Source organism: Rhinoraja longicauda, chromosome 9 (genome assembly GCF_053455715.1).
Source record: "Rhinoraja longicauda isolate Sanriku21f chromosome 9, sRhiLon1.1, whole genome shotgun sequence".
Classification (NCBI taxonomy): domain Eukaryota; kingdom Metazoa; phylum Chordata; class Chondrichthyes; order Rajiformes; family Arhynchobatidae; genus Rhinoraja; species Rhinoraja longicauda.
The window spans coordinates 55,531,890-55,556,612 of NC_135961.1; the positions used below are offsets into that span (position 1 = coordinate 55,531,890).

At 40.4% G+C, this 24,723-nt stretch overlaps 1 protein-coding gene across 2 annotated transcripts in view; it reads left to right on the plus strand.

Moving 5' to 3' along the window:
* Window positions 1-24,723, plus strand: part of stxbp5a (syntaxin binding protein 5a (tomosyn)) — a 188,598-nt gene that overhangs the window by 122,010 nt on the left and 41,865 nt on the right. The window contains exons 19-21 of one of the 2 annotated variants that reach the window (XM_078405529.1): window positions 6,478-6,540; window positions 14,389-14,445; window positions 14,536-14,583. In XM_078405529.1, the coding sequence (XP_078261655.1) occupies window positions 6,478-6,540; window positions 14,389-14,445; window positions 14,536-14,583 (168 nt within the window). The remainder of the gene's footprint in view (window positions 1-6,477; window positions 6,541-14,388; window positions 14,446-14,535; window positions 14,584-24,723) is intronic. The other variant, XM_078405530.1, reaches the window with a different exon arrangement.

Below are 24,723 nucleotides of genomic sequence, written 5' to 3' on the forward strand. Positions count from 1 at the left end.
ACTCATGGTTCAGCTAACAACAATGGGTTTTAGAAGAGGTCACTTTTGAATGGCCAATCCATAACTTAATGAAATCTGCAGCACATTGTTATTAATTTCACTTTATACTGATTTTCACCTTCAGTAATTCCAGAATTTAAATTATGCAGTAACATTCTGAGTACCCATCAGTTGGATGGATAGAATACAAATCTATTAATAAAATTTATGGCCTTGCAGTTCTCCAAATATCAGCATGTTTGTGTATCCATATCATATGATCTGTTTCCATAACATTTAATTTTCTTACATATCATGAGTGTAGTGTTGGGGTCACAAAAAGGTTATGACAAATAACTCCTAGTGATGCCTGATTTTATTTTCCTATCCTTGTACAGATTGCATTATCTTTTGCTGTGTTCTGAGTTTTGTTCTGCAGGTTATTACAGCCAAAAGACTATTTTGGTGTTGTGTTCTTTCTTTTTCCATTGCATCCTAAGGCATGCTGACGGTGACTTCTTGCATGTGTGGTCTTTCTAGTTTGTATTCTGTGTCTGTGAAAAGACTTCGTTCTTCATATCTAAGTAAGTTATGATGAAACACATTTCTGTCTTGCCATTTGCTTTCTGTTGTTACTATAAATAGCAAACGTCATTGAAATCAGTGCATACTGCAAAGCCCTTTTTTATTATAACATGCAGGATGGTCTGTTAAGAATATATTGTCTGCATTGGTTACATAATACCTGGAGGCATTCAAAAATCATTTTTTCGGTCTCTGTTCCAAAAGGGGGCACTTGTAGTCGGCAGTTTTTGAGATGGCTTGCTAATGTTTGGCTGGGGAAATTTCACTTTCCAGAAACACAGAAAACAGGCCGGATCACATTGCACCTGGTCTATGCCTTGTGATTGACGACCCCACATACCAGCTGCATGTACAATGCAGTTAGCCAGTTGTTCTCTTTCGACCTGCCAGCTGGCAATCAATATGTTCTGTCCTAACATTTTATTCAGGTTTGTTGATATTATAATCAACCAAATAGACTATCACCCTGTTGATCCATAATAACTCACAGAAAGAACAATAAAGAAATGTGTCTTTACCTGTCAAGATCCAGTATAGTGTCCACCCTGAACAGAGCATGAGGAGTCAGTGGCAACCCAGTGGAGCAGCTGGTAGAGCTGCTGTCTCACAGCGCCAGAGACCCGGATTCGATTCTGACCTTGGGTGTTGGCTGTGTCGAGTTTGAATGTTCTCTGTGCAAAGCTGTGCGGTTTGTTTGTTAATTGGTTTTGGAAATTGGGCCTAGAGTGCAGAGAATAGATGCAAAAGTGGGATGGCATAGAACTAGTGTCATGAGGTGGTCGATGTTGGACTTGGTGGGAGAAGAGCATGTTTCCATGCTGTATCTTTCAATCAAAAGTCATTAGACTATTGCCATAGTTAGTATATTAAAATATTAATACAGTTCATAGTGGCAACTATGCATTGTCAGTTCACATTTCCCTACAAAGAAACGGAGACCCCATAATTCATGATGTTACTTTGTTTCCACAGGAGTTGAACCAAAGAGACCAAATTGAAAATAGTTAGAACTTAAATTTCTTAACATTACCAGCAAGACTTTCACACTCTCTTTTGGTCAATTTTGACTCATCCAGTCAGAAATACAATTCCCCTTTCCCACTGAGGGCTTCCTTATCTGATTTTCATTATTTTAGCCATTATTTGTTATCTGATGATCATGCACTTATTGCTTTTTTTAATGAAGAGTTTTGTGTGAATTTTAAATGTGCCTTTGGCTGGTTAGAACCCATTCTCTATTCATAGTTTAAAGAAAGGTAGTATTCCAGAGGAAGTCCATCCAGAAACTATTCAAAATGAAGGATGCTGAGTGTCCTTAAAGCTCCATGAAAGGCATCCATGGTATGTGCACACATTTGTTGGGTACATGTCACCCAATGTCACTTTGATGGGTTCAACAGTGGATGTCTGGTGGAACTATGCATATCAGACAGATCATGAAATTGATCAACATGTAATGCTATTTGGATACCAGCATTCTTTAATTTGGACCTCTTCGTTAATTTGGACCAGTCAGCTGATTCCCGCACAGTTTCAGCCACAGAAGACCCACCCTAGTGAAAGTATTTGAAGGGACAAGTTAGTTGCTAGTGATTATTGTCTGTCCTTCATATGTTTTTGCCTATTCTACTGATTTAACACTGTCCTCTCTCAGGGACATGATACAATGTGTTCATGTTTTATGGAACCACTGCAGAAGCAGTTTTCCATCTTTTATATCATTGAGAATCCTGGACAGCTGTCACCTTTAGGTCGCTTAATATATTAAAATTCAAACCATTCCTGGCAATAGGCTAAACTTCCAGAGCAGGAAACTGGTGTTGCTTGATAGACGTCTGAGCTTCCACTATGCTACTTGGACATTGAGTAGCTGCTGCTTGTCATTGTAGTGAGAATAATGACATTGGCTTCCGAATGCATTGGTTAGTCTTGCCATTGTGTTGATGGAGATGACTAATACCCACACCCCAAAAGATGGGTTCTAACCCTAAAGGAAGGGCTCTAATCCCTTAAACACAATGCTGGCACCAGATTCCTCTGTGGCCCTCAACATTGAATTCAGGACTTTTGGCGGGTTTTCCAATGCACCAATGCCTACAAAGTGCTTTCCATCTGCAACATGCCCTCAACTGAACCTGATGCAGCACAACCTGTATCTGAGTTTGCCGTCTAAACATATACTACCTACACGATCCTTGCCCCTGCCCTGGCTACAGATCAAGTGCCTGGTTTCTTCTGGACACATCCTGCCTGGATCCTTAAAATTACCTTGGGTGTCTCTATCCAAACTATGAATGCATTTGTAAAATTCAATTTGTCTTCCTCCTTTGAACGATTTTTTCTTCACCCATTACCAAACCATGTCGCACTTCTCAGGATTCTCGCAGAAGCAAAACACAGGAGTAAATTGTGGTGAGGCTATTGGAGGGATGAGGTATGTTGATCTGTAAAGTGAGTGTTAATATTTTCAGGAGCCAATAAAGCAGATAAGGAGGAAGATTAGATGTGAGGAAACTGTTGTTATTAATTGATTCAGCTGGGGTGTAGGTTCAACAAAGACCGGTCCAATCGTTAACCAGCACACGTTCTTCCATGGGTTTGGAATATGTAGGCATACCTGTTCCCTTCCAATTAACTCCTGATATATCCAGTTTTAGTGCCAACTGACCTTGCAGGAAAAATAACTTTGCCATTAAGTGTTGTGCAGTGTAGAATTTAGTGACACTTATGGTTGATTAGCAAACTCAGATTTACTAAAACCGTGTAAATGTTAGTGACTGTTGGCTATGAACCCAGATGGATGGAGATCGTTAGGATGATGAGCGACATCAGTGTCGTGAATTGAGCACTGGCCAAAATTAATGTGCCCTTGGTAGGTGATGATTTTGAAAATCATTTCACTAATCAACAGTCAATAGTGCTTTATTTGTTACATGTGCAACTGCACAGCAAAATTAATTTTGCATATATTACACATTGGAACGAGGCCATTTTTTACGTCATTATTCAAAGTTCAAAGTCTAGTCGGCTTGCGTGGTCAACGTACTGGAGCAGTTCCTGGGAACCATGTGGCCATTTGGCTTTCATTTGTGAACACAAGAATGTCGCCTTACTTGGTGAAAGCTTTGGCAGGATCAGCAGTCAGAATAAGCCCCAGTGTTATGATGTGAATGTTCCTGTTGAGCCCCATTAACTGATCTTGACTATTAATAGCATAATTAAACTTCTTGCAATGCTACACATTAACTTGTGGGATAGGGGCAGGAGTGGACCATAGCTTCCTGAGCCTGTGTGCCACTTAATAAGATTATGGTGGTCTAATTGTAGCGTTGATTCTGGCTTCCACTTTACCCAAGGAAATATCCAACCGTTTGCTTGTCAGGAATGTACCTACCTCTGCTTTAAAAAATATTCAAAGACGGCTTCTACTTGTTGGGAAGATCGAAAGACGTACAACCCTTTGGGATTTGGTCATCTTATTGGTTATCTGGACCCATTTCTATTTAAGTACTGGTCAGCAGTGTATTCTGACCTCTTGTGAATGAATACAGGGCGTTTCATTTACATAGTACCTCAAAGTCTTCCGTACAGCATCTGAGAACCTTGGGTCCCACTTTTTCCCCATGTCGTACGATGTTTCAGTTTCCGTCGTCATCTTCATTTGCTGCTTTGCCTTGCCTTTTGGCAGTTTAGGATAGATTTAATTGGTGCAAAGGACCATGGTTATTGGCCCCATGCTGAAAAGTCCATCAAATGAAGACATTCAACTGACTGGACATGGAAATTATTTGAATGAGTAGTAGCAGAATATATGCACTGTATTTCCCTTCTGGGTAACTTTTGAGGATGATTATATTTGACCCCACATGTCTTTGTCTCATCAAAATGTTGTGATTTAATAGCAGAAAATGTTGGAAACACTAAACCATCATTGAAAAGAAAGAACAAAGTCAGTGTTTCAGGTCAAACACTTTTTCTATGGATGCCTCATGACCTGTTATATTTCCAACATTTTCTGTTATGATTTCAGATTGTCAGCATTGCATGTTTTTGATTTTCTTCAACATCCTAATTTGCCTTTTCCCTTCACTATGGTTTGCTCTATGGATTACAGCAGCCAGCTATTACTATTGCTAATAAATTAAATGCATTGCTCATTTTGCTAACGATGGCAATTGATTATAAATAGTTACTGATAGGTGAGATTGATAAACTTATGCAACTTTAAACATGAGTGAGACGTATAGGAGCAGACAACATTTTGATTATACAAGCAGAATTTGAAATTTAATTAAATAAATTTGGAAATAAACTATTAACTAGGAACAGTATTAGTCCAGTTCAGCTCCTCAAACCATTTAATGAAGTCACGAGTGATCCAAACTTGGGCACAACACTACTTTCCTATTTTCTCCTCATTCCTTTTCATTCCTTGAAATTTAAATGTCTGTCAATTCTTCAAGATTAAAAAAAATATCACCTCCACAGCCCTTTGGAATAGGAAAGATTTGTGATCCTCTGAGAAGAAAAACTCTCGGCGCTGCCCCTCAGAATTTTATGTTTCACTAAGATCACCTGTCATTCTTTATTCTGATAAGTATAGGCTTGTGGCGGTCCCTGGGTATCAGGCCACTCCTAGGGTCAGTCCCCTCGGCACTTGACGGACAGGCTACGGGGTTTATACTCAGGCTGTTTTGGGGGAGTGGTTCATCCCTGCGGTGGAACTCGTTGTGAGTGGATGCTCACAACCGGAATAAATAACTTTCTAAACCTGCCTGGAGTCCAGCCCTTTTTCTGGCCTTGTCCAGGCCACTACAGGCTCAACATTTCTTTATATTTTACATCCTTCATCCCAGGAATCAGCCAAGTGAATCTCCTCTGCACAAACTCCAGTGCAACCAGATGCTTAATATGGAAACTAAAATTGTATATAATTTAGTATTCCACTGTGATCATGTCAGTATCCTATATCTTAAATGCTTTGATTTTGCATAAAGTTTGCAGTGAAATCAGCACTGTGTTTCATCCTAGTCTGATGAAGGGTCTCGACCCGAAACGTCACCTATTCCTTTTCTCCAGAGATGCTGCCTGACCCACTGAGTTACTGCAGCATTTTGGGTCTATCTACAGTATTCCATTGTAGCTGTAGGATTTTTAATCTTTCTGTACTAAGACTTCCAATTCCCTTTGTACTGCCATATTTTGTAGTCTTGCTCCATTTAATTAATCATATACAATTATTTACAATTAATTAATTATATACAATTATGTTATACATTAGAATGAATATTTGACTTCAAGAAGTAAAACTACCATCGATTGATAATTATTTATGTTTCTGAGTTTCCAGAGTCATGTCGTCCAGACTTGCTTTCGTGATCCCATCTCTCCCACAGTTTCCTGCCCATTGAGTGGTGTTCATGCCCGCTACATAATCTCATTTGTCACCTGTATATTTTCCAGAAAATTTATCGTTCTGGAGCGATTGCTTCAATAGAAGACTTAACCACTCAAAGAGACTTTGAAGGAAATATAACTAGGTTTGTTTTGTTCAAGTGAGTGCTCTGAAATAATGGGTTTGAATGGGGAAGTTCATTCAAGAAGACTTCCTTCAATTTTCTCTGGACAAGTCCACCTCAAAGCGATGTTTTCATAAATGTTGGTGTGATGATCCACAGGTACTCCATTAATTCTCATAGTAGTGGAACAAAGTTCTGCCCCAAATACTTCCTATGGTAACTTCAGCTTCAATTTTCTGTTATTGGTTTCTGTTTATTTTTGTGTAGCTACATCTCTTGAAAGCACTTTGAAATGTTTTTGTACATTAAAGACACTAGATATCAGTTATAAGCTGTCCATCATCATCAAGATTATCAAGTAACCAAGCTGATTTTTATTTTTATTTTTTGCTAGGTCTCTGTGATATCAATGAGAGTTCTACAGTTCTGGATGACCACTGCAAGTCTCCCACATCAGGTAAGTCTATCAATATGCAAGGTCTCAATAAATCTAATTGTTGTTATGTGGTGGCTTAAGATAGGGTACTTGTATATTAAGTGGATGTGAAGAGTAACATGGTATGACAATCAGACATGAATGTGGTTTGTCCACTTTAAAATCCAATAAAAGGAATAGATTTGAACTATAGATAGCATCACTCAATATTTTTACGTGTGAGAATGTGCATAGTTAATCTATGAAGGTAAATCGTACCTTTCCAGTTTCACATCAATTTATTGAATTCATGGAAGTTTGCCATTAAAGGGAAGAAAAATCATAGATGTCTAACCATTTTACAACAGAGTTATTTTGGATGAATTCCTGGTTTTCTATAATTCAAATGTGTGCCCTCTAATCAAGACACCAGAGGTGGTTTAAACCTCCTCGAAAAATCATGACCAAGTACTGGTGAGGTGCTGCAACATCCCATGGCTGAGGTGTATTGTCAATGGCGAAGGCCAGTGTAACCTAATATTTATCACTGTTGATGCAAATATTGGTAACAGCATTAGACAATAGGTGCAGGAGTAGGCCATTCGGCCCTTCGAGCCAGCACCACCATTCAATGTGATCATGGCTGATCATTATCAATCAGTACCCCATTCCTGCCTTCTCCCCATACCCCCTGACTCTGCTATCTTTAAGAGCTCTATCTAGCTCTCTCTTGAAAGCATTCAGAGAACTGGCCTCCACTGCCTTCTGAGGCAGAGAATTCCACAGATTTACAACTCTCCGACTGAAAATGTTTTTCTTCATCTCTGTTCTAAATGGCCTACCCCTTATTCTTAAACTGTGGCCCCTGGTTCTGGACTCCCCCAACATTGGGAACATGTTTCCTGCCTCTAACGTGTCCAATCCCTTAATAATCTTATATGTTTCAATAAGATCCCCTCTCATCCATCTAAATTCCAGTGTATACAAGCCTAGTCGCTCCAGTCTTTCAACATACAACAGTCCCGCCATTCCGGGAATTAACCTAGTAAACCTACGCTGCATGCCCTCAATAGCAAGAATGTCCTTCCTCAAATTTGGAAACCAAAACCGCACACAGTACTCCAGGTGCGGTCTCACTAGGGCCCTGTACAACTGTAGAAGGTCCTCTTTGCTCCTATACTCAACTCATTGTTGACAAAATGATTTGAAATGTGAACAGAGTATGTTGTATTGCAGATACTATTGCTTATTAAAATTACTAACAGGTAATTTGAGCATTACATTAATGATCTGGATGATGGTGTGGCAAATTGGATTAGTAAGTATGCAGATGATACTAAGATAGGTGGTGTAGTTAATAATGAAGTAGATTTTCAAAGTCTACAGAGAGACTTGGGCCTTTTGGAAGGGTGGGCTGAAAGATGGCAGATGGAGTTTAATGCTGATAAGTGTGAGGTGCTGTATTTTGGTAGGACAAATCAAAATAGGACGTACAGGGTAAATGGTAGGGAATTGAGGAATGCAGTGGAACAGAGGGATCTGGGAATAACTGTGCATTGTTCCCTGAAGGTGGAATCTCATGTGGATAGGGTGATGAAGAAGGCGTTTGGTATGCTTGCCTTTATAAATCAGAGCATCGAATATAGAAGTTGGGATGTAATGTTGAAATTGTACAGGGCATTGGTGAGGCCGAATCTGGAGTATGGTGTGCAGTTCTGGTCGCCAAATTATAGGAAAGATGTTGACAAAATGGAGAGGGTACAGAGGAGATTTACTAGAATGTTGCCTGGGTTTCAGCACTTAAGCTACAGAGAGAGGTTGAACAGGTTGGGTCTTTATTCTTTGGAGAGTAGAAGGTTGAGGGGGGACTTGATAGAGGTTTTTAACATTTTAAGAGGGACGGACAGAGTTGACGTGGGTAGGCTTTTCCCTTTGAGAGTGGGGAAGATTCCAACAAGGGGACATAACTTCAGAATTAAGGGACAAAAGTTTAGGGGTAACATGAGGGGTAACTTCTTTACTCAGAGGGTGGTGGCTGTGTGGAATGAGCTTATTATTTAAGAGTAAATTGGATAGGTATATGGATGGGAGGGGATTGGAGGGTTATGGTCTGAGAGCAGGTAGATGAGACTAGGTCAGAGAAAGTGGTCGGCATGGACTGGTAGGGCCGAACGGGCCTGTTTCTGTGCTGTAATTGTTATATGGTTATTTGAGGCAGTACATCACTCCATTTTCATTCCATGATGCAATAAAATGGAATAAATTTATATTCTGCACTTTCTGCCTCACAATTTTGTTGATATGCCATTTTCTTACAAAATTATCTGCAACAAATCTGTGGTTTAAATACTGCTCCGTATTCCAAATATTTTATCATTTTTGTCTTTTGATAAACATTTTAGTTAAATTTGATAGCGTGAAAAAATGGACACTGAGATCAAAATAAGCACAGAATTTGTGTTACCGCATAATAAATCTGATGTCAGATATCTGCCTGTTGCAACTGTGTTATTAGTGGTCCATGGAACATTTGTGAGTGACTAGCATCTATTTAAGACAGATAACCCTGATTAAAGTTAGGTTTTCCTAGCTGCAGCCATAAACAAAATATTGAAACAACCTTTGGAGGATGTGTTAAGACTCAGCTGGTTATTGGGTGATCACATGTCCAGATTTTTATTTGTGGCTCTGGAGGCCATGCCCACTGTGTCAGTCAAATGGCTTTCTTTGGCCTGGATAATATCAAGCTACTTGGAGTTGCACTTTTCAGGCAAAAGGAAGATAGACTATTATACCCTTGACATGATTTATAGATGGTAGAAAGACTTTAGGAAACAGATTGACATTTGTCAGACCTTCCAGCAGCTAACCTGTTTTGCAGTCCCAATAATTCTGTGGATAATTCAGTTGAGTTGATGGTTCTTTATGGATGCCAAAATCTTGAAAGGATTTTAGTTGTGGTGATCTGGATATTTAAGGAGCTTCCAGTGCATCTTGAAATGTTGATGTCTCTTTATAACTTTGGGAAGTGTGCAGTTCAGAAATTGTTCTGCCTTTTGATGTCTCGTTTTGGAGGAGGCCCATGTTGCAGTGGGCCTCAATTACTTCCCTAAGGCTTCAGCATGCTATCTATATATTAATAAAGCTCTCATCTTGTTTGTTCCCTTCCCCTGTATGTTTGTTCCCCCGTTTGTTTGTCCCATATGTTTCTTTGTGCGGTTTTCATCTGGGAAAAAAACGGTACACGATAGCACAACAATTTTAGGCCCACCTTACTCACCATTGTCCTGGGGTGTGTTTAATCCAAGTTTCATTCAAATTGGTCTTATATTTTTGAAGTTATTGACATTTTAAAGTTAAAAAATAAAGTTTAAAAATTCATTTTCCAACTTACCTTGCCCGTCTTCAGCAGATGTAGTACCCACTCCTGCTGGGCCCCAGCGCCCCGGGCTATCACTACACACATGGACACAGACACACACAGACAGCGACCTCGACCTCTTCTCCTCCCCTGCCTCCGCGCTGCCCGACGGGAGGTGTAGTTCCCGCCCGGCCCCAGCGCCACGGACCATCACCTATATGAGGGGGGATGGAGGGGGAAGGAGGGGAGAGGGGGTGAGTGCCAGAGAGCCCCTAAAAGTAGAAGGGGGGTGAGGGCAGGAGGGGGGATAAGGGGGTTGAGGGGGGATGGAGTGGGGGAGGGGAGGGTGCTGGACCAATGCAGCAGAGGTTGGGGGGATTGAGTGGGTGAGGGGAGGGGGGGATAAAAGGGGTTGAGGAGGGGATGGACTGGGGGAGTGGGGTTGAAGGTGGATGAAGTGGGTCATGATATGGGGGGCTTGAGGGGGGATGGAGTGGGTCAGTGCAGGGGGAGTGTGGGAGGAGAGGGTGCTGGACCAATGTAGGAGAGGTTTGGGCACAACGGGTCCGCTTGGTCTAGTAGCTAATAAAATTTTAAGATCTCCAGTTTGGAGAGAATGAGAGTCACATATAAAGCAACTAATGATTATTTTACGTTTTGCAACATAGTTTTGGGTCTGCTTTGTGGTAACAACATGTGGCACATCACTGTAAAGACCCTCTTGTAGAACACAGGTTCCCTCAAACAATGTTCTTCCTTACTTTGATGGAGGATAATAGCTTCTAGAAAGTTTGGTTTGGTTAGAGCTTTAAAAGAAAGGCATCCCTCCCCTGTCCACTTCTGACAGATAGCTTTACTCTGTGAGCTCACTCTTTGTTATCCCGATCATGCCGAAGACAGCATATCTCGAAGCAGCTGATCTCAGGGAAAATTAAACTGAACATTCAGCCAAACCAATCTTCTCCCCTTCCAACAATCAAACACCAGTAAACATATGCCAACTATTATTCAACTCAGTTAACAATAAATCTGAGATTCATTAGTTGAGGATTCTTTGATCCTATAATCTATAATATAGGTCATATAGGAGATTGGCTCCAATTCTCTATTGCTACAAAATAGCCTTTTGTGCACAGTTAACAAATGAAGCTAACTGAATTGTCTGCCAACAAATTGGCATCAAAGGGTTGACATCATAATCTGCTTTCTGTGAATACTTGTACTATGCTTTTACTAATTTGACCATTAGCAAAGATCATGGTATAAAATTCCTTACAGGTGTACATGCACAGCACCTAAACAATAAGTGTCACAGAGCCAGGTTTTGAAACCCAGAAAAAATGTTGATGATTAATAAATGTGTTCACATCCCTGCTGGTATAATGTAGACAAATATCACTGCAGGACTTAATCTTACACTAAAGAGTAAAGCAAACAGAATTTATTTTGTCCACTAACAAAATTAAGTTAGAATGAATTCAAGAGTATACAAATTGGAGGAGCAGACATAACACGTGACTGAATTGCAACAGTTTCTCATAACAAAAGTACCATGATTTTCATCCCCACCAAAATCCAGTGAGTGGAGAATTGTTGCAATTTGTGCTGATTTTTTTTTTTGTTGCTGCAGTGCTGATGGAGTTACATATGGCTTTCTTGTTGGGAAAGTGGTGTCACTCTACTCAGCAGTTACAGCATTGTTCTCATGGATGACTCTACTGTTTTGATTTCTTCGGGTATCCAAGAAGGCTTAAGGAAAGTACCGTAAAGCAGAAACTTTGATTTGACCATTTTCTTTTTATCTACTTTTTAGTCAGCAGTTGTTTGGATTTGTGGTGAGAGTTTTCGTCTGCTTCATTGAAACTCCATCTAATATATTTTAGTTTCTCAATGATGTGCCATCCTTATTACTCTCATTACAGGCTCCAGTATTGTTTAATCAGTGGCACTTACAAAAATCATGCTCTTGTTAATAACTTTGAAGGATCTGCTCTAGTGTACATCCACACCTAAAGGGCCTGTCCCACTTAGGCGATTTTTTAGGTGACTGCTGGCGACTGTCAGTCGTAGCAGATCGCCAAAATTTTCTTTTACCCTACGACAATGACCACGACAATGCCGAGTCAGGTCGATACAAGTTACTTTTTTTGTGAAACTAGCACCTAGCTAGGAAATTACACCGTCTTCGGAAGCATTGCGAAATTCCCACGCTTATCAATGCTTCTTCGGCGTCCTAATTTTCGCTGAAATCACTGACGAGTCTGTAATTACTTGAGAGTTTTGAAATATAACTTCTTGCCCGGGTTAGTTGAAAACCAAGCTTCAGGGTAACAAGGCATAAACTGGATTGACTTCCAGTTTACTAATTGCAGTATTAAGAAATTTAATTTTAAACGTGGTTAAATGGACTTTTGTGCGGAGTGTGGTGGAACTTTGCTGTTTACAGTCAGAGGAGGCTTGTCAATCGGGTTGGAAACACTTTTGCAGACAGTTATTGTGAGAAGATAGCAGGGAAATGGGATTGGTAACAAAATCAGATGATTGCCTCTCCAAGAAAATTCTGTGTGTGTATATGTTATTTAAAGTCATTATTCATTCTATTATATTTATATTACGTTTATGTTGACATTTACAGATCTTCAACCAGCTTATACACTCTATCCTCCATCTCCTTTAATACCTTATGTGGCTGGACTGTGTCAGCTTGAATCCAAACTAATTTATTAAAGTTTCATGATGGGTTTTGTTCAGAGAAGAAAATAGCTGTATAACTTTACATGCAAAGTATTCCAACCAGCAAGAATGTTTTTGCAAAATCAAACTTTTGTGTCCTCCTTGACATTCATTAGAGTTTGATATCCTGATAATTGTTGCTTCTGCAAATGTATTAGTTCATGATACATTGAATCTTTATGGAACTTTATTTGTTGAATAAATGATAGATGCAATGTTGGAAATGGATAACTGCTGTCCCAGCTTCTGGAAATGGGCAAAGCGGATTAACTAATCATTTCAGTTGTATTTCAGTTTTACAGATTAAGAGGGGAGAACGCTCCCACATTAGTAGATAATTCATTGGGGAATGACTTTTATAACTATTTCTGATATGGCAAGTCAGCATTTGTTGCCCATCTCTAGTTGCACTGTAATAGTAATTGTAGTCCATCATTTACCGAATAGCATGCACATCACTATTGGTACGTACAATATAGACCTATTAAGGTTGGCATTTTCCTTTCTGAGATTATTTGGTCTGTTTCATTTATTTTCATGTTGTTTTAGCTGATTTTAAATTCTTAGTTTAGTTTGTTTAGAGATGCAGCATGGAAACAAGTCCTACAATCCTCCGAGTCCATGCCAATCACCCATTAATTACCCATTCACACCAGTTCTGTGTTATCCCTCTTTATCATCCACTCCCTGCACAATTTTACAGAGGTCAATTAATCTACAAACCCGTAGATTTATTTGCCACGGTTTTAGAATTTGAACTTGAATTGTTCAGTTGCAAAGACCTTGCCCTGGGTGCTCCTACAAGTTGAGAATCTTGGATGACATGAGAGATGTGCAATTAAAGTAAACTACTGTATTTGATTTGCTTCAGTGGCCTTCATTCTTTTGTTCTGATGCAGTTTTTGTTGGAGAAAAAAAAGTTGATTTATTGTTAGATTTATATTTAGAAAATATAATTGGTGTTCCTAGTCAAACAAATATGAATTGCATGCCGTACACAGATGAGCATATTTGTATAGCAAGCCTCTTGTGTCTCAATTGGTTACTATAGTTCTAAACTGAATACATCTGAAAGTGTTCTGGAACAGAAGTATCTGGATTGATTCCCAGCCTGTGATGAATTACTTGACCACAGTCTGTGCGTAGCTATCAAATCAACAATCCATTCTGGGAATGTACTTGTGTACAGAAATTGAGTGATCACGACACGATTGAGCTGAACTCTTTAATATTTATTAGACCCTCACGGATGGGAATATTCACTATTGAGCCCTTGCATTAGTACAAGTCACATGGCCATTCTTGGAGATAATGTCTGCAGGAGTTTAATTGGCATGAAGGCAATGCTTTCGGTGCAATTAAAAGTCCCCTGTACCCTGATATAGTCTTAGTGCTTTGAACGCAATCTTTGCTTTGTTAGGTTTTATAAAGTGTTTTGTCTGGGCCTGCACCTTTACTGGAGATTTTTTTAAATATTTTCATTTCAGCAGAAATTATTTTGAGGAATAATGGCAATGTTTTCATGTAAGGTGACTGTTTCTGATGTGGCTAACAATGTGGATAAAATTGTCCTTCAGTCGCCAGTTATTGTGTATAATGTAGGGAGAGGTGGGAGGTGGAAAAGGATCCATTTCCGAATTACTGGGTGGAGTCAAATTGACATTTGCCTAGAATGTTCTAACTCTGAGCTCGGTGAAGTAAGTTAATTGTTACATTCCAACCTAGACTATATATGAGGAATATAAAATGTTAATGCCATTTTACTTTTAATTCTTTGTCAATGTATTCCTGTGTAGGTTCTGCCTCATGCAATTCTGAAGATGAACAGAAATTGCCTAACTTTATAGAAAAGGGTATAGTATTATGGTACAAAATAATTTGTTCTTTTTTCACAATTAAATTAATTTTGTTTTATTTACATATAAATTATTATGCCTTTCTAGTGAAAAGCAAAACCAGAAAACTTTCCAAGATCGTAGTATCTGACATAGGTATGAAGTAATAATTCCATATTTAACTAACGCCTTTCTCTCTGAAGCACTAACCAAAAGCAGACGAATAATCAAAGTACCTTGCTTGGTGACTTACTAATTCGCACTTTGTGCTCTTGGGCTGCTTCTGATCTGCGAGTGCAATGCATGATCGTGTATTGATCACTTTGTTGTATTATATTGGTATTGTTGTTTTAAGTGGAAATGAAATACTTAACCAAAAGAGAAATCATTTCTAATTGCTTTTCCTCGCCATGAATTTGTTTTTGTAATTGATTATATTAAAATCATTCTGTTAATAACAATGATAATATTTTCTTCAAGGATGAATACAGAATTAGTTTACAGAATTAGTTTACAGATTCATTGACATGCCTGGTGGAAGCAATTGTAAATCAAAGGGAAGCAAGTAAATTCGTATATATTGAGCGTTCTTTTTTAATCACAACTTGAATAGTTTTGTATTTCAGTACAGTTTTAAATTAGTTATTTTCCATAGTATGCTGTTCAATACTTGCAGCCTCCACTTGTTTGCTGGACCTAATACACCTGCATTATGAAAATATCTCTGGCAGAAATCATACAATACACTGCTTCAAGCTTGTATGGCTTGTGACATTGCTACAAAAGTAATAAATTGTTACATCCTGAAGACAAGAGGACATTCCAGTCTGTAACTACATGTTTAGTCAAAAGTTGAATCATGGTATGCTGGATTAATGCTCAGACTCAAATAATTATAGATTTTAGTTGACTTCTTTTGGCATTGCATGCAGAAAGATGAGGCTAGATATAATTGTTATCTCAATCATATTTTCATTTCAAGTGAGATCGCCTTTCATTCTTCTAAATGATCTGGGTTTGGTCTGCTTTATCTCTCCATATATGAAAAACCCTGTAAACCAGGAATCAATTTGGTGAATGTTTGCAGCATACTCTCAGTCATAAGTATATCCTTCATTCGCTTGAGTGACCAGACCTGTGCACAGTTGTCTAGGGGCTCTAAACAATTAGAGCAAGATGCCACTACTTTGTACTCAAATCTTCTGTCAATAGTAGTGAATATCACTCATTGGATGCTTTATCTACATGTTAGCATTTAAGAATTTGTGTACAAGGACACATGAAACAATCTGAACATCGATTCCCTTCATTCTCTCACCTTTCCAGGTCTGTATTCTCAGCTTTTGTGTTAACTTTATGTATTCTCTAGCCTGCTTCATTAACCTGTCAACAAGGCGGCTTCATGTGTGGCTTATCCCCATTCTTATCCTGGGCTCATCCTATCAGAGATGTTTACTTTGCCTTCTCTTTTTCCCAGTTGTGACGAAGGACCTTTGATCTGACACATTACCCCCATTGCTTTTTGTACAGATGCAGCCTGATTTGTTGAGTACTTCTAGCATTTTTTGTTTTCTTGGAACAGTGACAAGAGAAAAGTGGGAGAATTAAAGTGACTGACAACTGGAATCTCAGTGTCATTCCTGCATCGTGTGCAGAGATATTCGACAACGCAGTCACCTTATCTGCGTTTGTTTTTTCCATTATAGGGGAAACCACATCATGACCACCAAATACAGGACACTACTTTGGAAAATTGCAAGTGAATCATTACTTCCCCACAAGAATTCTCTGTTCTTGGATGATGGGAAATGTCTGTGTTGCATCTCCTGTAATTGCTTGGAAAAGTGCCATGAAAGGAGTCGATGATGCTAGTGAACTAGGGAGTTGTGAAGGAGGAAAGGAAGAGGTTTCTGCTGTGGGCATTCTATTGAAGGTCATAGAAGTTATGGAGGAGGATTCCTTCAATGAGGAGGTCGGTGGGTGAAAGGAGATAATGGGGAACCCCACCCTTGCTCTGGGTGGTAGAAGAGAGTTGAGAAAAGTAGTGTGGGAAATGGAACAGGCATTTTGTTTGCCCCATCTTCTGTGACAAAGTCATAGTTGAATAAAAGGGAAGACATTTCAGAAGCACATGTGTGAAAAATGTTATCGTGAAAAAAAGTGCGATGGAATAGAAAAACTTTGGAAATGGAATACCTACAGGAAGCTAGTGATGTAAGAGTCCTTTGTCATACAATGGATATTGGTAACAATGTATCTATTGTTCAAGATATGGACTCTTATACATCGACAGGACCAAACGCAGACTGGGGAACACCTTCGCTCAGCCCGCCTGAACTTACCTGATCTCCCAGTTGCCGGACACTTTAATTCTCCTTCCCATTCCTACACAGACCTATCTGCCCTGGGTCTCCTCCATTGTCAGATTGAGACTAAACACAAATTGGAGGAACAGGATCTCATATTTCACTTGGGCAGCTTATAGCCCAGTGGTATGAATGTGGATTTCTCTCACTTCAGTTAGCCTCAGCATTCCCTCTCTTTCTATCCCTCCCCCACCCAAGTCGCACTAGCTCCTCATTTTCACCCTACAAACTGCTAACCTGTTTCCTTTATCATCGTTACTTTTTTGCATATCTTTCATTTATCTCTCCACACCATGGTCAAAATCTTGTTTCTCTTATCCCTAACCAGTCTGAAGAAGGGTCTCGACCCGAAAAGTCACCCATTCCTTCTCTCCAGTGATGCCTCCTGTCCCTTTATTCACAAAATGCTGGAGTAACTCAGCAGGTCAGGCAGCATCTCAGGAGAGAAGGAATGGGTGACTTTTCGGGTCGAGACCCTTCTTCAGACTGGTTAGGGATAAGAGAATGCACTGGAATTTAGGATCAAGACCCTTCTTCCCATTCCTTCTCTCCCGAGATGCTGCCTGACCTGCTGAGTTACTCCAGCATTTTGTGAATAAATCGATTTGTACCAGCATCTGCAGTTATTTTCTTATGCCTCCTGTTCCGCTGAGTTACTCCAGCTTTTTGTGTCCAAACAACATCCACTGTCTTCTTTGTCTGTCCCGCTTCCTCAAAGAATTCCAACAGATTTGTCAGGCAAGATCTCCCTGTCACATAACCATGCTGACTTTGGCCTATTTTATCATGTGCTTCTAAGTATTCAGAAACCTCATCCTTAATAATGGACTCTAAAAACCTTCCCAAACCACTGAAGTTAGGCTAACTGGCCTATATATAGTCTTCCCTCTTTTGCCTCGCTCCCTTCTTATATTTGCAATTTTCCAGTCCTCTGGGACCACTTCTTGAAAAATCGCTACTAATCCTACCTCTTTTAGAATCTTTAGTAGGTTAACACTTGTTCTTTGAGCTCTTCATTCATTCTTGATCTGTAGTTCTTCACTGTTTATAAGAGGATTATGTATCTTTTCCTTGAAGACAGACCCAAAATAGTTAATTAATTGTTCTTCTATGTCCTTATTGCACAACATTAAGGACACACATTAGTAATAGCTAACCTTTTCCTTTTTATCAGTTCTTTGTCTGGTTTTATTTTTCTTGCTGGCTATTCTTTTCTACTTTCCCTTTCCTGCTCAATGCCTTGATCTTCTGCAGAATTCTGAAACTTCCCCAATAATTGGCCTAATTTGGCAACAATGTAGGCCTTTTCCTTTAGGCTAACGGCAACTTTAGCTTCTCATAACACCCATTGGAAGACCGGCCTTTATTTTTTTTTCTATGTACTTTTTTACAATAGGTGCAGGAGTCGGCCCTTCGGCCCTTCGAGCCAGCATCACCATTCAATGTGATCATGGCTGATCATTCTCAATCAGTACCCCGTTCCTGCCTTCTCCCCATACCCCCTGACTCCGCAATCCTTAAGAGCTCTATCAAGCTCTCTCTTGAATGCTTTCAGAGAATTGGCCGCCACTGCCTTCTGAGGCAGAGAATTCCACAGATTTACAACTCTCTGACTGAAAAAGTTTTTCCTCATCTCCGTTCTAAATGGCTTACCCCTTATTCTTAAACTGTGGCCCCTGGTTCTGGACTCCCCCAACATTGAGAACATGTTTCCTGCCTCTAACGTGTCCAACCCCTTTATAATCTTATATGTTTCAATAAGATCCCCTCTCATCCTTCCAAATTCCAGTATTTGCAAGCCTCGTCACTCCAGTCTTTCAACATACGACAGTCCCGCCATTCCGGGAATTAACCTAGTAAACCTACGCTGCACGCCCTCAATAGCAAGAATATCCTTCCTCAAATTTGGAGACCAAAACTGCACACAGTACTCCAGGTGCGGTCTCACTAGGGGCCTGTACAACTGCAGAAGGACCTCTTTGCTCCTATACTCAACTCCTCTTGTTATGAAGGCCAACATTCCATTGGCTTTCTTCACTGCCTGCTGCACCTGCATGCTTCCTTTCAGTGACTGATGCACTAGGACACCCAGATCTCGTTGTACATCCTCTTTTCCTAACTTGACGCCATTCAGATAATAATCTGCCTTCCTATTCTTACCACCAAAGTGGATAACCTCACACTTTTCCACATTAAACTGCATCTGCCATGCATCTGTCCACATACACAACCTGTCCAAGTCACCCTGCAACCTCATAGCATCTTCTTCACAGTTCACAGTTCACACTACCACCCAGCTTTGTATCATCTGCAAATTTGCTAATGGTACTTTAATCCCTTCATCCAAGTCATTAATGTATATTATAAATAGCTGCGGTCCCAGCACCGAGCATTTGCGGCACCCCACTAGTCACTGCCTGCCATTCTGAAAGGGACCCATTTATCCCCACTCTTTGCTTTCTGTCTGCCAACCAATTTTCTATCCATGTCAGTACCCTACCCCCAATACCATGTGCTCTAATTTTGCCCACTAATCTCCTATGTGGGACCTTGTCAAAGGCTTTCTGAAAGTCGAGGTACACCACATCCACTGGCTCTCCCCTGTCAATTTTCCTAGTTACATCCTCAAAAAATTCCAGAAGATTAGTCAAGCATGATTTCCCCTTCGTAAATCCATGCTGACTCGGAACGATCTTGTTACTGCTATCCAAATGCTCCGCAATTTTGTCTTTTATAATTGACTCCAGCATCTTCCCCACCACTGATGTCAGACTAACTGGTCTATAATTTCCCATTTTCTCTCTCCCTCGTTTCTTAAAAAGTGGGATAACATTAGCTACCCTCCAATCCACAGGAACTAATCCTGAATCTATAGAACATTGGAAAATGATCACCAATGCGTCCACAATTTCTAGAGCCACCTCCTTAAGTACCCTGGGATGCAGACCATCAGGCCCTGGGGATTTATCAGCCTTCAGTCCCATCAGTCTACCCAACACCATTTCCTGCCTAATGTGAATCTCCTTCGTTCCTTCGTCACCATAGGATCTCTGGCCACTAGAACATCTGGGAGATTGTTTGTATCTTCCTTAGTGAAGACAGATCCAAAGTACCGGTTCAACTTGTCTGCCATTTCCTTGTTCCCCATAATAAATTCCCCTGCTTCTGTCTTCAAGGGACCCACATTTGCCTTGACTATTTTATTCCTCTTCTATTTATTTTTTACTTTAAGGGAAGGAGATACATTTTGACTTGCTTATTGACTTGCATAGCCAACCTCATAATTTGACTAGGATCGCTTGTCCCATAGTGTGCCCTTACATTTATATTACAATTACAAATACTGTCCTGACCTGTATTCAAAAATGCCCAAATAAACATGACATATTGTAATTATATCTGCCCTCCAATTGTTGTGATGCTCTGCTGTGGAGGATATAATTACATTGTGACAAGTTTATATTAGCATTTTGCATAATACCAATGAACATAATAGCATGATAATTCTAATATTAGAATATAAGAATATATATTAGAATATAAATTCTAAGTATTGTGGTGCACCAGTTCCATAGGCAAAGTCCAATGTCGGCCCCATGGTATAGGTGAATTGGACAGTGCCTGAGTTTATACAAGACCATTTAGAAGCCTGAAAACAAGAAGCTGTTCCTGAGATTGGTTCATGGGATTATTAACCTGGGAGCTGACATGAACCCTGCGGGCCGAATTGCCTCTTTCATTATTAGTGAATACAAAGAATGTCAGAGGAGCAGTATTTAAAACCGATTATCTGTCAATTTCAGTTTCATTTCCATCCAACCAATAGCTTGATGTGCAGCATTGAATAATAACCGGAGGTAGGCACAAAATGCTGGAGTAACTCAGCGGGACGGGCAACATTTCTGGAGAGAAGGAATGGGTGACATTGAAACCCTTGTTCAGAATAATAACTGGTCCCTTGTAGATCTCATTTTCCAGCTCCACTCATTCCCCTCCTTTGACAATCTGATGTTGAAGTCTGATATTGCTGCAGCCTACAATAGTCTGGAAACATTGCCTCGTGTTCAATTTGCCCCAATGATTTCCAATTGCCAAGTTAATTCAACTCTGAATATTAATGGACAATATGTGACTTGAGAATCCTAAATAACAACATCTTACCACACCTCCAGTTTAAATTCCATTTGGAATATTTTGGAGGACCAAGAACCAAGGAAAGTGTCCTCACCACTTACTCTCTTCAAAATTTAAGAGCCAGCAGACATGTCATTTATTTAAAGGAAATGTTCATATACCGATCTCTTAGCACTAACTACATAAGCAAAGATTTCTGAAGAGATTGAAAACGCCCAAACCGTGACTCCATCAACAATGGCATAATACTTAGAGAGCTCACTGCAAAATTTCGCAGTGTGAGTCAATTTGGTGTTTTGCATTAATATTCACAAGACATGTCCATCTCAATGTCATCTTTCAAAGAGAAAAAGTACAGCATGATCCAACTCAAATCTACAATGGTGTGATACCTGACTATTCTTTCCTTTTGTGGCCATCTTTTTTTTAAATGTAAAGGCCAATGATGTGAAAACGTTTAAATCAAAAAGGAAAATTGCAGATGCTAAAAATCTAAAGTCAAAATAGAAAATGCTGAATCAGCGGGTTAAGCTGTACCTGTGGAAAGAAAGGCTCTGACAAGGGGTCTTTAATCTGAAATGCTATGACTATTTCCAGCATTTTCTGTTTACATTGTAGTGTAAAAACATAACAGCAAGCATCTGAATCCTGAAGTGTACATTCATTTGATCTAAATTAAAACTGGGTAATAACGCCTCTTACCATTTCTCACGGATATTTGCATTAAGAGATCATGGTGATTACATGAGAAACAATCTAGACCTTTCTATCCATAGGTGCTTAATAAATCATACAACTCACTGCTTGGTTTCTGGGAAACGTTTTTGTATGTGCAGTGACGTCTCATAGGACATGATAGTACATTGAAAAGTGGGATGAAACACTGGAATAAACATTTTATCTCTTATCCTACAGTGAAGCTACCCGTGTTTTTTTTCCTTTTGCAGAAAACATGCATAGCTCCTAATTGGACAGAAATGCAGTCACCATGGCTACTCAAAACACAAATAATACTGGCCATACTGATCAAACAGTGAATCACATAACAATACTCCGTCTAACTGATTGAAGTGCAGAACATGGAGGCATTAGGTATTTAACAGTATAGCCTAGGGAAATGTAGCTCCTGTTATTAGGATTTTTTTTTTAATGGCATCAGGGATGTCTTTCGAACTATTTTTATTCCTGTAACAGAAAAACGAGCAGCACATTCTACTGAAAGCAGCAAGTCAGTGATCAGATTCCTTCAACATTTCTACCATTGCTTTAATATTGCCGTGGGGAAAGCACAATTATTCCATCTCAAAGAGAGCACATTTGTCAATTAAATACTCCTTCTGTGGACCACCGTAAGTGTCAGACTTGATCGTGTGTTCAGGTCGTGAAAATGGGTTTTGTACTTGGGTTGTGGAAATGGAAGCAAACTGCAGTACAGTTTTTTTAAACTTTAGATTTCTGCACTACAGTTAGTTATTTGCTTTGAATTAGAACTAGTTCCTTTCAAACTAATTACCCTTTCTCCAATTTTTATCTCCAAACTTCTTGATTGGATTGAGCTTTGTAAACTGTGCACTTTACCTTGAATTGTGCTTTTGAATCATTCTCATCAAGTTTCTGATGCTGCTATTGCACCCAAACAGCTCAGATTCCAATCACAGATATCCAATACTATTGCAACATTTGTAATCTATCGCTGCTTGTTCGCATTAATGTGTCTGCAATCTTTTGGCATAGCTGACCAATACCACACTCATCAGTGTGGGAAAAAAAATAAACATACCGCGACTCCTCGTCCAATCTCTCCCTACCTATGTCCAAGACACCTCACATGCTCTTTGTCATCCTCAATGACTCCCATTTTCCAGGCCCCCACTCCCTCATCTTTACTATGGATGTCCAGTCACTCTACACCACCATTCCCCACCAGGAAGGTCTTAAAGCCCTCCGTTTCTTCCTCGACCGCAGAACCAACCAATTTCCGTCTACCAATACTCTCCTCCGCCTAGCAGAGCTGGTCCTTACCCTCAACAACTTCTCCTCTGACTCCTCCACTTCCTCCAAATCCAAGGCGTAGCAATGGGCACTCGCAATGGCCCTAGCTATGCCTGACTCTTTGTAGGGTATGTCGAACAATCATTGTTCCAGGCGTACACTGGCTCTATCCCCGAACTCTACCTTCGCTACATTGACGACTGCATTGGTGCTACCTCCTGCACCCATGCTGAACTCACTGACTTCATCAACTTCACCAATTTTCATCCTGCACTCAAATTCACTTGGACCATCTCCGACATCTCCCTACCTTTTCTAGATCTCAGTCTCCATCACAGGAAACAGACTATTGACCGACATCTACTACAAATCTACTAACTCCCTCAGCTATTTAGACTACACTACTTCCTACCCTGCTTCCTGTGAAGACTCTATCCCCTACTCCCAATTCCTCTGTCAACGCCGCATCTGCGCCCAGGATGAGGTTTTTATACCAGGGCATCAGAGATGTCCTCATTCTTTAGGAAACGGGGGTTCCCCTCTTCCATTATAGATGAGGCTCTCACCACGGTCTCCTCGATATCCCACAGCTTTGCTCTTGCTCCCCCTCCCCCATTCGTAACAAGGACAGAGTCCCCCTTGTCCTCATCTTCCACCCCATCAGCCGTCGCATATAGCATATAATCCTCCAACATTTTTGCCACCTCCAATGTGATCCTACTGCTGGCTGCATCTTCCCAGCTCCACCCCTTTCAACTTTCCGCAGAGACCGTTCCCTCCGAAACTCCTTGGTCAACTCGTCCCTTCCCACCTAAACCACCCCCTCCCCAGGTACTTTCCCCTGCAACACCTGTCCCTTTACCTCCCCCCTCGACTACATCCAAGGTCCCAAACAGTCTTTCCAGGTGAAGCAGAGGTTCACCTGCACCTCCTCAAACCTCATCTACTGTACCCGCAGTTCCAGGTGTCAACTTCTCTACATTGGCGAGACTAAGCGCAGGCTCGGCGATCGTTTCGCTGAACACCTCCGCTCAGTCCGTCTTAAGAGCTTTCAAGAGAGAGCTGGATAAAGCTCTTAAGGATAGCGGAGTGAAGGGGTATGGGGAGAAGGCAGGAACGGGGTACTGATTGAGAGTGATCAGCCATGATCGCATTGAATGGCGGTGCTGGCTCGAAGGGCTGAATGGCCTACTCCTGCACCTATTGTCTATTGTCTATTAACTTACCTGATCTCCTGGTTGCTCAGCACTTCAACTCCTCCTTCCATTCCCAATCTGAACTTTCTGGCCTGGGCCTCCTCCATTGTCAGTGAGGCCCAGCACAAATTGGATGAACAGCACCTCATATTTCGCTTGTGTTGTTTACACCTCAGTGGTATGAACATTGACGTCTCTAACTTCAAATTGCCCTTGCTTTCCCTCTCTATCCCCTCCCTCTTCCCAGTTCTCCCACCAGTCTTACTGTCTCCAACTATATTCTATCTTTGTCCCGCCCACTCGCCTGACACCAATCTGAAGAAGCGTCTCGACCCAAACATCACCCATTCCTTCTATCCAGAGATGCTGCCTGTCCTCTGAGTTACTCCAGCATTTTGTGTCTACCACACTCACCAGTATCCCTTGACTGATCTATCCTTGTCCTGGCTTGCATTGTTTCTAAATGCTAGTTCTTGGCCTTTATCTGAAAATTGGGTATCAGCTACCCTATGAACAATGATTACTTTACTTACTCCCAATTCTCTAGATCCCTTCACGATCTCTAGGTTGTTGGATGTCTTAGGCAGACATTTCTTCCAGCACAACGT